Source organism: Podarcis erhardii (assembly GCF_964252035.2).
Source record: "Podarcis erhardii genome assembly, chromosome: 12".
Lineage (NCBI taxonomy): Eukaryota > Metazoa > Chordata > Lepidosauria > Squamata > Lacertidae > Podarcis > Podarcis erhardii.
The window spans coordinates 9,284,598-9,299,096 of NC_138513.1; the positions used below are offsets into that span (position 1 = coordinate 9,284,598).

The 14,499-nt window shown below is 46.7% G+C and overlaps 1 protein-coding gene across 1 annotated transcript in view; it reads right to left on the reverse strand.

Moving 5' to 3' along the window:
• PRKAG2 (protein kinase AMP-activated non-catalytic subunit gamma 2) overlaps positions 1-14,253 on the reverse strand; it is a 191,553-nt gene extending 177,300 nt beyond the window's left edge. The window contains exon 1 of the mRNA XM_081881777.1: positions 13,233-14,253. Within this exon, the coding sequence (XP_081737903.1) occupies positions 13,233-13,331 (99 nt within the window). The 5' untranslated portion in view covers positions 13,332-14,253. The remainder of the gene's footprint in view (positions 1-13,232) is intronic.
• Positions 14,254-14,499: the final 246 nt, after the last annotated feature.

A 14,499-nucleotide genomic window follows, 5' to 3' on the forward strand; every position in this document is an offset into this window, starting at 1 on the left:
ACATGCTATACTTACGGCTGTGTTGTTGGTTTTAAAGGCTGGTGCTAAATTGGCAAGGCAAATTAAGGTTCGATACATATCATTCTGAAGCAGGGCCAGCCCAAGACATTTTGGCACCTGAGGCTAACCACAAAATGGCTCCGTCGCTGCCAAGGAAGAAGGGGTGTGTGAAAATCTACATCAGGATCAAGGGAGGGGGGGGAATAAAGCTGTATATCGGAATCTGCTGCTCCTGTGGATCCTGCCACCCAAGGCAGTCACCTCACCTTGCCTCATGGGTGGGCCGGCCCTGTCCTGAAGTCCGCCAATCCATCATTATAAACTAGTATTCAACTAGATAACTATACAAGCAGTACTTCACAGGAGTAGCAGCACCATTAAACAACTGAACTGACTTCTAGCTCTGACAGGAGAATCTAGATGCCTCCGGCTGAATTTGGGCTTCAGCACATTACAATTGGCAGGAATACACACATAATGAGCAATGTAGAATGATTCAGCAGCCTCTCTTTAGGGCTTACATAGCAGAGGTTTGGTGGGCGGGGGAGAGAGACAGAGAGATGGAGAGAGGTAACTGGCCCCAAATCAGATCAAGTCACTTGTGGATCACCTTCCTAAGTCCTTCAACACCAGCACCATCCAAATCCTAAATAAATGCATAATTCAGAAAATCATGTTTTCTTTTGACAACCTTTTACAAGCAGCTTTCAGACAGCCTCTTGGGGCAACAAAGTACAGTGGTACCTTGAGTTACATACGCTTCAGGTTACAGACTCCGCTAACCCAGAAATATTACCTCGGGTTAAGAACTTTGCTTCAGGATGAGAACAGAAATTGTGCAGCGGCAGCAGGAGGCCCCCATTAGCTAAAGTGATCTTCAGGTTAAGAACAGTTTCAGGTTAATAATGGACCTCCGGAACGAATTAAGTACTTAACCCGAGGTACCACTGTAATAAATACTCCAAATAAATATATGGAATAAAGGAGAAGCGAATTCATTGTACACCTCTTGGACATGAATCAAACCCCATTCTTACAAGTTAATTGGAGGATTTCTCAGGCAGGGGTTTATTACATGCCTCTCTTTTTCTTTTTGCACCATCTACACAATGTTGTTGGCATCAAAATGCCAGTTCCAATCCCCCCAATTTAAACCAAATTTACTTTTTCCTGGATAGATCTAATAAGATAGAGAGAGAGAGAGAGAGAGAGAGAGAGAGAGAGAGAGAGAGATGAAAAAACCCTTTGCCCATTTGCATTATTAAGCCCCTGTCCAAAAGCACCCATAAATTGCAACACCCCTCTTAAGGGGAATTATAGTATAACGGCAAAAAAATAAACTAGGCATGATAGTAGAAGATGCAGAACTTTAAATTTGTACAGTCTGTCTTTCAAAAGCAGGGCGATCCATAGATTCACAGACTAGATGCATCCAACTTCCTTTATTTGTGAACTAAGGATTATAATGTTAAAAGGACATAATTGTGGGGACCAACCTAAGTGTCCTATTGTCGGGGTGAATGAAATGCTCTTGATCACTCCATCTTGCACATCAAAGGTACTGAATAAATCATTAAGAATATTAATAGCTATGTATCTCTCCAAGGCACAAAATTTATAGCTGGCTCTGGAATGACTGGAATGTCTTCAAGCATCCCGGAGTCACTCCAAGGCAGGTGAGTCATCCACCTCCATCCACGCTCAACCCACTTTCATGCCACACAGCAGCAACCTCACACAACACTGCAATGCAGCAAAGGTCGCCGTGGCTTCAACGCAGCATCCAAGGCTGGCTTGCAACCCAGCAACAACACAACTGATTGCAATGCTAAGTCCCATCCTAAACACTTCCTTAACTGGTGTTCCGGCTCACCAGAACACATTCCAGATGTCCAAGCGCTACGGCAAATGTATAACCCTACAGCAGAGCCGCTAAAGGCAAGGCACCAAAAAAATCCAACCTTCTTTTGGGACCAATAGCAATAGTCAGAAGAGAGAAGGTTTGCTAGATCCCAGTCTCACCCTTCCAATCCTCTGTGCCTATCTGTAGGGTGTTTCACCTTAGGATGATCCCAGTTATTATAGCCAGAAAACAGCAACCCAAACAGGACGAGTTTGGGAGACCATAGTTCATTGTCAAAAGTTCAAAGCCTGGCATTTCCAGGTAAAAGAATCTGGTAAGGGACGATGCGAAGATCCTGGAGAACTATTGCCAGTCAAGAGAAGACAGTACTGGGCTAGATGGGGGGAACACGCAAAATTAAAGCAGTCAAAAAACGTTAAAGTAGCACTTCAAAGTGTGCATGCACATGAAAGCTTATACCCAGAACAAGCTTAGTTGGTCTCTAAGGTGCTACTGGACAATTTTCTTATTTATTTCGACTGCGTCAGACCAACACAGCTACCTACCTGAAAATTAAAGCAGCGACTTATGTTCTAATGTGCCTCCAGCTTCCTAGACTATGCGCTGCAGCAACTGACAAATCGTCTACACACATGCTGAGTTCCCCCCTCTTTTATCTTTAAGAATCCACTGAATAATAAGTATGATCTGGTAACAAAAAGGAAGGAGGGGTGGGGAGGAAATCTTACTGGTGAAAAGCTTTCTTGACAAGTAATTCTGCACTGACAGGAGCTGCTGAAATAACACAAATGATACTCTAAAGCAGCCCAAAAGGAAGAGGAGCAGCAGGAGAAAGAAAATAGTTGGAGTCTGCATGTCATGATGACTCAACAGCCAACAAAGAGAGTGTGAAAAGAGTTCTCCTTACATACTTATAGTGCAACTGTCAGGCCAAATCAGAAAAGGCCTTCATGTTTGAAGTCCAAGACTGTGTAGAATTGGTAATCTGAAGCAAACCTCCATCCCCCCAAAGGGGGTGATTCCATTTGGGGCATATCACTGCAAATGTCGGGGTCTTAAGCATTTTCCATGATGTTCCAAAAACCAAAGCATGAACAAGGCACTGATGATTATAGCCGATGTGCCTCAGGGCTGAAATCAACACAATTGAGCTTTTAATTTTGGGCATCACCAGCTTGCGAAGCGTGTGGTGGGGAGAGAATCAAACAGAAGTGGAAATGGACTCCACAGGCAAATCTGCAAAAAATATACAGACAGTTTGTTGAATCCAAGCCCATTAAGTGCTCATTGCATCCTCTGCGACAATGTGGTTTAAATGGATTCGCTAAACCATTGCAAATGACACTGCCAGAAAAGGGAGGGGGGTGATAGACCAAGAGGGGTGGGAGAGTGTTGAAGCATGACCTGCATGTAGATCATCACAACTGCTCGTTACCAACTTGGATGGTAGAAGGCACTGGAAAGCAGCAAATTGACAAAGCAAAGGATTCCTAAATGGCAAACAAAAATTCTCTATAAACATTAGAACTGCTTTTCGAAAGCATGCCTCCTTTCCACAGAAATCAGTCTTTTTTTGAGTTCCTTCCTCCTGACTTCACCACTCGCCGCTTTCTCCCCCAGCCCAGAATCAAGCATCCACAGCAATGATCAGCGTGCAGAGATATGAATGTCCCACAGCAGGGCGAAACTGCTTTTTCCTTGGAGGAAGTAGCTGCATTGGCAAACCTCACCTGGCAGAGATGCCCAACCCATTTGCCTAAGTAAGGATCTTTTCTCAAGCTTGGAACTAAGTGCTCCTGTTCTAAGTCTCCCCCCCCCTCCCTCTCTCTCTCTCTCTCTCTCTCTCACACACACACACACACAATGTGGGGTCTCTACAGCACAGGTAAACTGGACTGCAAACTACAGAGTAGTGAAGCTTGCAACTCACTCCTAGCCAACTCAAGCAACACAAGTGCCTTCAGGAGAAAAGGTAAACCCCCTTTCAAGAAGAAAAAGTGAAACGTTACAACAAAAAGAGAACTAGCGGGGCAGAGAGGATAAGGAGACAACCACTTGGGTTCTTGGAGCCCTGATGCTATTGAAAACTCTCTCTTTGGGCAACATGCAAAACAGCCCTGCTCTGCCCACAAGTTTCCACTTCCTCTAAAAATCACGTTACTGGAGGTATTTTGAAGAAAGAAGGGCAGAGCCCTCAGGCCCAGAATGCAACTGTTGGAATGGAAATCACGGCCACACAGAAAGGTTATTGACTTTCACCAGTTCCTACAGAAGCACCCTGCCGGAATCTGAGACCGTACAGGAGTCACTTGCCTTTTCCCACCTTGCCAACTTCCTATGGATAGCATTGCTGGGTCAGGGCCGAAAAAGCCCCTTACAGAACCTTTACAAAGTGCACGGAAAGCAAAATTCCACTGGCTCCCATCACTACAGCTCTGCGATGGAGAGAGCCAAATTTGGTGATATCCTGAAGCAGCGGTCACCAGGCCTGCGGGCACACTTCCAAACCAGATAAACTGTTGCGGGCAACACAAAACAACCTATCAGATGGAACAAGATTGGTGTTTGCATAGCAAACGAGGGATGTGGAGAAAAGAACAGGCTTTCTTTTAAAATACCTTGAGAAGTACAACATGCTTTATAGGTGGTCTCTGAGAAAAAGTGTCATCGTTATCATGGTCGATCGATCGAATTTGTATACCTATACACAAAGGTTTCGGGGGGGGGGGTTCCCTGCCCACAAACAACTGCAATCTGCAAGAGCTGCTCCAGACTGCGAACTTGATGTCCTACACCTAGAATCGTAGAATTGTAGAGTTGGAAGAAGGGTGGGTTTGATTTAAATCAAATCGATTTAAATCACGATTTAAATCACTAGTCAGTAAGACTTGATTTAAATCATTGTTTATGCAGAAAGACTCATTCTTAATATTTACAACCAGATGGAAGTTTCATTTTTGGAGTAATAAATTTTCAGAGTAGTATTTACAGTTATATCAAAAAATTACTGATTTGGTTAAACTATTAGAAATACCTAGAGAGATAACTTATTAAACCTCACAATAATTTCATAATTAACTGTTTATATTTGGACAACTTTTCTGCTGTACTTTATTGGAAGGAGAATAAACTTAAGTTTTAGCACACATGAAAAACTTAAAACAAATCCTTATTTTCTGATGAATAGCCTTTGGACTATAATGCAACTTAAATAGAAAACTATCTTTAGAAGGATTATTCCTCCAAAAGCATTTTATTTTAAAAATCCGATTTATAGTTTTAAAAATCAGATTTTTTTAAAAAAAATAATAATTGATTTTTATCCACCCTGGATGGAAGGGACCGCCAAAGGTCATCTAGTCCAACCCCCCCCCCTACAATGCAGCAATAGGCACGCAGGAATCAAACGCACAACCCCAACTGGCATTGCCAGCACCATGCTCTAGCCCACTGAGTTAGCAGCCAAGCCTGAAGCACTTCATTTTCTGTGCGGTTTTCTGTGCCACACGATAAGCAGCAGGCCCCATGCCTTCTCAACCGTTATTCAAAATCAGAAACCAAGAAAGAAAATTATCCCCTTGTTCCTTGGGGGAGCGGAGAGGTGTACCGTTCATAACAAGGCAACACAGCAGCAGGGAGGGGGGGTGGAATCAGAGCTCACAGCAGGACGGTTCTATGCCTTCAGGGGTACGCTTTCCGAGTGCATAAATAATAATAATAATAATAATAATAATAATAATAATAATAATTTATTATTTGTACCCCGCCCATCTGGCTGGGTTTCCCCAACTACTCTAGGCGGCTTCCACAAAGACCAAAAATACACTAAAATGTCACACATTAAAAACTTCCCTGAACAGGGCTGCCTTCAGATGTCTTCTGAATGTCAGGTAGTTGTTTATCGCTTTGACATCTGATGGGAGGGCGTTCCACAGGGCGGGCGCCACTACCGAGAAGGCCCTCTGTCTGGTTCCCTGTAGCTTTGCTTCTCGCAATGAGGGAACCGCCAGAAGGCCCTCGGCGCTGGACCTCAGCGTCCGGGCAGAACGATGGGGGTGGAGATGCTCCTTCAGGTATACTGGGCCAAGGCCATTTAGGGCTTTAAAGGTCAGCACCAACACTTTGAATTGTGGGAGCCAATGCAGATGTCTCAGAACCGGTGTTATGTGGTCCCTGTGGCCACTCCCAGTCACCAGTCTAGCTGCCGCATTCTGGATTAATTGCAGTTTCCAAGTCACCTTCAAAGGTAGCCCCACGTAGAGCACATTGCAGTCGTCCAAGCGGGAGATAACTAGAGCATGCACCACTCTGGCGAGACAGTCAGTGGGCAGGTAGGGTCTTAGTCTGCGTACCAGATGGAGCTGGTAGACAGCTGCCCTGGACACAGAATTGACCTGCGCATGCATGGACAGCTGTGAGTCCAAAATGACTCCCAGGCTGCGCACCTGGTCCTTCAGGGGCACAGTTGCCCCATTCAGGACCAGGGAATCCCCCACACCCGCCCGCCTCCTGTCCCCCAAAAACAATACTTCTGTCTTGTCAGGATTCAACCTCAATCTGTTAGCTGCCATCCATTCTCCAACCGCCTCCAGACACTCACACAGGACCTTCACCGCCTTCACTGGTTCTGATTTAAAGGAGAGGTAGAGCTGGGTGTCATCTGCATACTGATGAACACCCAGCCCAAACCCCCTGATGATCTCTCCCAACAGCTTCATATAGATATTATTTCATTTCAGAGATATTATTTCATTTCAGAGTCCATGTTTGTGTCCTGTTTCTTCGCATGGCTTCAATTATGACTGTAAATGGCCCAGGGAGCAGTGTGGTATACTGGTTAGGGTGGTGGGCCAGGACCTGGGAGACCAGTGTTCAAATCTCCACTCAGCCATGAAGCTCACCAGGTGACCTTGCGCTTGTCTCTCTTACTTTTGTGGCTTAGGGCCCTCGTATTTACGGGACCGCCTCTCCTGGTATGCCCCGCAGAGGACCTTAAGGTCCATGAATAACCATAGTTTAGAGGTCCCGGGCCCTAAGGAAGTCAGACTATCCTCCACCAGGGCCAGGGCCTTTTCAGTGATGGCTCCGACCTGGTGGAATGCTCTGTCCCATGAGACCAGGGCCCTGCAGGATTTAACCTCCTTCCTTCGGGCCTTTAATTTGAATTCAGCCTGATCTTTTATTTCCCTTCTCTTCCCTCCCCTCCCTTTTATGAAGATTACCCGCTCTGAGACTCCACAGCTAATTCTCCCCTGGCCTCCTCGCTGGCCCAAGTAGGACTAATTCAGCCAGCTAGCCCTGGTGACTATCTAATGCTTATTAGATGGATTTGCCCCAAATTGATTTCTGAACTTTGAATTTTATTGTTATTCGTGTTTTTATACTGTATTTTATGCTGCTTCTACAATTAAGTGTTTTAAATTTGTTGTTAGCCACCCTGAGCCAGGTTTTCTGAACCGGGAAGGGTGGAGTATAAATAAAAATGTATCATTATTATTATTATTTATTATTATTATTATTATTATTATATTATTATTATTATTATTATTATTATTATTATTATTATAATACCTAACCCACCTCGCAGGGTTGCCGTGAGGAGAAAACAAAGACGAGGAGAACCGCACATGATACTTTAAACTCCTTGGAGGATATATAAATGTAAAATAAATAAATTACTGGGAAATATTGCACAAATAAATAAAATCAGCCATAGCATTCTGTTCTTCAACAGGATGTAGAAGCTGGCAATTTTACCACAAGGAAGAAGCATGGCAAGAAAAGCCTCGCCAAGTTAAAAACACACACAAACCAGAGCCAAAATCACCTCAGTCAAAAGCGTTCTTGCATACGGGGCATTCCTGATTCTTGCTCAATCATGTTCCATGCTGGCCTCTCTCTCTCTATCACAACAATACTCTTGCTAAGTAAGGAGGGGGGGTGGATTTTACCAATGACAAAAATAATACAGTCCGCATGCCAGAATGTCGCAACTTTATCCCAACCCAACAAGCCACACTAACCTGAGGGGAAAGGGGAGAGAAATCTGTTGCACGAGTTTCCAACGACTATTGACTGTACTGGTTATGCAATAAAGGCAGTGTCTAGAAAGAGCTGAAGGAGTCCATCTTTAAACTCTTCATCTCAGTTTATTGGTGCATTTCTTCGGATATTTACCTCAAGTGGGGCAATGGTGAAGGAACCTTCCATTTTCAACCAAGACACTGCCTAGTTTATTTTTGTGTGCCTTGGTATAAAAATAAATGAAGTTCTCATTTGAGACGGATTAGAGGAAATGCACCAATAAACTATCTCAAGAAAAGCTCGGGGTGAGGGAAGAGGTGCTATGTACACTACTTTTGTGGCACACATGAAGAGCAAAAAACAGGCACTTGTGCACACAATTCTCTGGCTGCCACCACAAATGTGAGGACAATTGAAAGACTTGGCTATCATGTCTGCTCTTGGCAGGATGTCACCCTATTTAGGCTAGCCTTTGACCCTTGAGAGGTGTGTTTTCAGAGCCCACCCTACCTGTGACTGTAGTATGTTCTGTTTTTAATTCTGAATATTATATTGCTTTAAAGGTAGAAGGTAAAAGGTAATGGACCCCTGGACTATAGCTGTCAACTTTTCCCTTTTCTTGCGAGGAATCCTATTCAGAATAAGGGAATTTCCCTTAAAAAAAGGGAAACGTTGACAGCTATGCCCTGGACAGTTAAGTCCAGTCAAAGGCAACTATGGGGGTATGGCACTCATCTCATCTCATCTGTTTTGGGAAGTTCTTAATGACTGACGTTTTAATGTATTTTTAATCTTTTGTTGGAAGCTGCCCAGAGTGGCTGAGGAAACCCAGCCAGATGTTTGGGGTATAAATAATAATAATAATAATAATAATTATTATTATTATTATTATCATCATCATCATCTCACTTCAAGCTGAGGTAGCCAGCATTTGTCCACAGACAGATTTCTGGTAATGTGGCCAGCATGACTAAACCACTACTGGCGCATGGAGAACTGTGAAGAGTGCCAGAGCGCATGGAAACACTGTTTACCTTCCCGCCACAGTGGTACTTATTTATCTACTTGCACTGATGTGCTTTCAAACTGCTAAGTTGACTGAAGCTGGGACAGGGAGCTCACCCTGTTGCACGGATTCGAACCGCCGACCTTCCAATCGGCAAGCTCAAGGGGCTCAGTGGTTTAGAGCACAGCGCCACCTGAAACCTATTTTGGCGCCTGCCGGTAAAGGCCGGTAATGCAAATCATCAATAGTGGTAACACTTCTCTTTTTGCACATATGACTGGGTCCCTGCCCTTGAGGAAAAGGGGATCTCTGACATTTGGGGAAATTCCCCTGCCCACAGTCAACACAGAAGCAGCACAACATCCCTTTTGCTGTTGTTCCGTGACAGAAAGAAGGAAACTTTTCCAGTAGCTATTCATCCACTCCAACCCTAACACACTCTGACTGCTCCAACCAGCCAGCAATCTGCCTTGCAGAGGCAGTCAATGCACATAGACCTCCACACACACACACCTGGTTGCATGCCACAAAATAGTGGTTATTCTCCCAACATGACCACAGGTCAGTCCTAAACCCAGAAGCAAGTCCCGCTGAGTTAAATGAGAGTTTGCGGCACAATCCCATTTGTGTTTATTCGGGAACAAATCCCACTGTGTTCAAGAGGTGTAATTTCCAGGTAAGTGTGTGAGAGATTATACCATAATCTTTACAGCCTCAGTTCCAATAAAGTGTGGTTAGGATGAAGGTGAGGCTACTAAGAGCTTGTCACTCTCTAGGCTGGAGGTTCATAAAATAATTTAAGGCAAATTAAAATGGGGATGGGTAGAGAACATGCTTTGCATGCAGAAGGTTTTGGATTCAAACCCTGGCATCTTCAGATGGTGACCTGGAAAGAACTCTTTCCAAAAGTATGGACAGCCAATGGCAGCCTGGGTAGGTCACAGGTAGCAAACCTGTGGCTCTCCAATGTTGATGGACTAGAATTCCAATTATCCCTAACCACTGGCCATGCTGGACAGAGGCAGAACCCCACAATATATGGAGGGCCACTGGTTCCCCACCCTCTGATGTAGTGTTAAAAACTCAGATATATAAGCTAGGAGCCAAACAGCTTCTTAAAGCAGGGTTACAGTCGCCATAACAGAATGCCTGGTGAATATTGAACACTGGATGTAGACAATACTTAGATAGACCAACCAATGGCCTGAAACTGAATCATGGGTGTCAACTTGAATGTGGGGTTTCAGGTAAGCCCTGCCCCACGTAATTTGATCACATGATGTTGCACACACACACCATTTGAATGGCAATGCCCATCAATTTTTGGGGGGCCCTCAAATATTTTATGGGGGGGTGAAGGAATCTCAGCCCCTAGGAGTTGGCTCCTATGAACTGAATCATAGGCGCTGTGGGTTAAACCACAGAGCCTAGGACTTGCCGATCGGAAGGTTGGCAGTTCGAATCCCCGCGACGGGGTGAGCTCCCGTTGTTCGGTCCCTGCTCCTGCCAACCTAGCAGTTCAAAAGCACGTCAAAGTGCAAGTAGATAAATAGGTACCGCTCCAGCGGGAAGGTAAACGGCGTTTCCGTGCGCTGCTCTGGTTTGCCAGAAGCAGCTTAGTCATGCTGGCCACATGACCCGGAAGCTGTCTGCGGACAAACACCGGCTCCCTCGGCTAATAAAGCGAGATGAGCGCCGCAACCCCAGAGTCAGTCACGACTGAACCTAATGGTCAGGGGTCCCTTTACCTTTACCTTTAAGGCAGTTTCCTGTGCTTCTGACAACTTACTGAATGGCCAAATCACAGTGAGGAAGATTCAAAAACAGTTAAACTTCCACCCTCCTCTGCCCTCGATGCATATGCACACAGACTAGGGATTCTCATCTGTGTTGATGACCAGGCATATAAATTCACAGGCCAACAATAAAGAACTGATACTGAGTCAGGCTGGGATCCTGTTCATGTGGCGACAGGTATGTGGGTTAAGGTGCTCCTCACTTCCGCGTGCAGAACCATTTTTCACTTCCCCGTGCTCACAAAGCAACTCACAGGAAGGGCATTATTACAAGAGAACCTGTTCCTCACTATCAGATTGTGCATAGTTTATTCCAATGCTCTTCTCACTACTCGGCGATGCTTCAATGTCTGAACGCCAGTGAGAGAGAATACCTGTCACGCCCGACGAAAAGTATGTGGAGCTACAGAACATGCCCACAGGCATCAAGGAACGTCGCAGCAAGCGCTAGCAAACTTCTGCTTCCTCAAGAGTCCCAATGAAGAAGTGCAGTTCCATTGGGTCGCCCTCTTTTCCCAGGAAACGGGAATTGTGATGCCCTGTGCTACAGACGACAGAGTTCGCCCCTTGGGATTTATACCTCTACTTTCCCAGCTCGGATCCATACAAGTAATAAGTGAAAAAAGTGAAAAGGGTAGCATGGACACCACTTTCAACTGTCCGCAAGAAACTTAACACACTAGGGAGCATCAGAAGCTGCGACATACTGAGTCCAATTGGTCCATCTGGCTCAGTTTTGTTTCTACAGCATTGTCTTGCCACAGTGCTCCAGGGTTTCTGTTGCACTAGCTTCTGCTTCCATGGATGTTTGTTTTCTTCTGAGGTGTGCACCCTCTGCATGGGGGAGAAGAGCCATCCTAAATGCAAGCCCACCACCATCAGTTTGAAGTGGTGGAGGCTATTTGGCCACCTTGAGATGCTACCATCTCATTCTGTTGAATATCAGATGAGAAGATGAAGGTGGACATTTTCTACTCTTTCAATGCCTTCTTATGGGTTATCTAAGCCATTTTAGCTTATGGCAAACAGGACATCAAGGGTTAATGGCAGTGTGATCCTATTTATGGTGCACCATATCAATATGCTATATATGATGCACAAGAAAACTTGGGTATACTGTGTCCTGGAACTCAACATACAAAGGAACATTTTGTGTTCTCGTATGGCTTAGCAGTGAGGACCTTTAATCCTGGAACTTCTCACAAAGCAGTTATTATTACTATTATTTATTAAATTTGTATGCCGCCCTGTCTAAAGCAGCCTCTGCCAGCCAGCTGCCCTCCAAATGTTTCAGACTACAGCTCCCATCAGTCCCAGGCAGCCTATTGGAGTCAAAGTCCAAAACATGTAGAGGACACCATCTTAGCGAATGTTCTCCAGGAGCTGCACACTGAGAAGAGCCCAACCTTCAAGGCAAAAGTTGCTTAGATCCCAGGACAGCTTCAAACCCAAAGAGCCGCTTTAAAAGTACTGTATGGTGATCAAGGGCACCTTCGCAGTACAACCCTATATGGGGAAGCAAGTGTAGGGTTGCAAACTAAGCCCCCTCTTAAGTCTCCGTGCAGCAGTTTGCATGAATGTGAGCTTGTCGTGAGTAGAAGGCAGGCAACCAATGCTTTATTTTTTAATTCACTTGTACGATCTGGCTAATGCAGCTTTTCCATTCAGGCTGGAGTCTGGTTTAAGCAGATGCACGTGGGTGTCTGTGTAGCATCACAGAACTGGGCTTCACCTCTCTGAGCCTTGGGAAGCGTTTGGAGCCCACGACCAGCTGGCAGAGAAACCAGACTGAGGCTGTAAAACCTGTGCACACTCATTGAGCATTAGTCCCATTGAATGCCATGGGGCTTACTTCTGAGTAAGGAATGCCATCCCCAGAGAGACTCACCTGGTGCCTATGCTTCTTCCTGTTCCTCCAGGCCTTTTAATTCCAATCCACAGCTGCTTCAGGGCTGTTACTATTGCTTGCACCATGTTACCCCCTCGCTGTGTTTTAAACCTGCTTTAGTTTTTTTGGGGAGGGGTTGCTTCTCTCTCCAAGGGCTTTTGTTTTATTTTGCACTGCACTTCAAAATACATTTTTTTGTCGTATTTTATTGCATAACCTTCCAGACAGCTTGGCTGATAAAATGTAAACACGTTTTCTTAAAAGGGGTTGCATTGCACATAAATCCCTCCCTAGGAAAAAGGCGGCTGCCAAAGTGTCAGGGCACGGCTGCCCCATTGCTCTCGCCCTTTTCCTACCCCCACCAGCCACCCCCCCCCCCAAAAAAGAGCCGTTCCCCAATTGTGGCTTTTGAGTGACAGGCATGAGCGCATTCCTGTCGTGCCCCACCCCCTCCCAACCTGTTGCTGCAAAAGAGAGCGCTCGCGCTGCAAAGGAGATAACATAATCCTGGGGGGGGGGGTGGAGAGGTACATCAACTTCTCTATAGCTGGCCAGAAAAAAGAGGAGACAACAATAACTCGCTTTTCGGTCTTTGCCAGTGCTAGGAATCGAGCAGGGGAAAAGGAGAAGGAGAGAGAACGAGGCGAAACTTACTGGGATGTGGACTCGCAAAAGGCGCTTCTTCTGGCCGCTACTCTTCTTGCCACCGGGCGCTGCATCTTTCTTCTTGGTGTCCATAGCGGTGCTTCCCATCTCTCCGATGTCCCTTCCGACGGGAAGGTCGGAGGAGAGGCCCGCGGGAACCGGCCCGGCCAGGTCTCTCCTCCAGCCAGGCTCTTCGGCTAACCCTCTCCAAGCTCCTCCGTGCCAAGTGATGGGTCGTTTGAGCTCCTCGTTTTATATTGCGTTGTTTTTCCAGAGCCTTTGGCTGTAAAGAGGGACGTCCCAAGCTTGGAGGGAGGGGGGTGTTACGACCACAGCGGCTGCTCGGGGTCCTCAAGGGCACGGGATGGGTCTGGGAAGGAGAGGCGGAAGAAGGCGCCTCGCATCGTGCAGGAAAAAAGCGCAATGGTTGGAAGGCTGCGAGGAAGCTAGCCAAAGCTCCGGCTGCAGCAGGGAGCTCCTGGGCCGATTCAGAAGCAGCCCGCGCTTCTGGGCGGCTGCAAAAGTTTCCTTCCCCCTGCGCAGCAGGAGATGGGCATGTCCTCTGAGTCAGCGTGCCCGGAGGGCGAAAGCAAGGAGGTGCACCCAACACAATTGAGAGTAATCGCGCAGATTAATCTGAATGCGGAGGCTGTTTTGCAGAAAAGCAGCCCCCCCCCTCCCTCTCTGCTCTGTAGTGCCAAGTCTGGGCTCCAGTGCCCAGGTCCGCCCCACCGCCAGCCACCACCACTATGGAGAAGGAGGAGGAGGAGGAGGAGGAAGAGATGCAATTCGCGTTGAAGAGCTGGTTTCCTTTCGCGCTGCAAAACAAGACTCGCAGGCAGGCAGGCGGCTGCAGTTTGCAAACACAAGTGACCCGGGGAGGGAGGGAGGGAGGTGAGCGGATCACCCAGCACTGCTTGCGGTTCCCGTTTCGCGCTCTGCAAGCGAGGACGCTTTCTGACAGCTGCTTGCACAAGATCCAAGCGAAAGGAGCACGCGCGAGCGAGCAAGGAAACCCAGCCCGGGAAGGCAGTCGCCAAGCTCTGCGCGCGCGTATATATATATATATTCGAGGAGAAGAGAGGAGGACGCTGCTGCCGAACAGGAAGTGCAAAATCACGAAAGACAACTTTCTCTCCCCCAACGCAGAGCGCGCGCCCCGCCCCGCGGCCCACGCCCCTCCGCGCGTCTCCAGAAGCAAGGTCGAGCCGAGGAAGGATCTCGGCGGGGGATCCCGTCTTCAAGGACATCCCCGGGGCTGCCTCCTCCTCCTCCT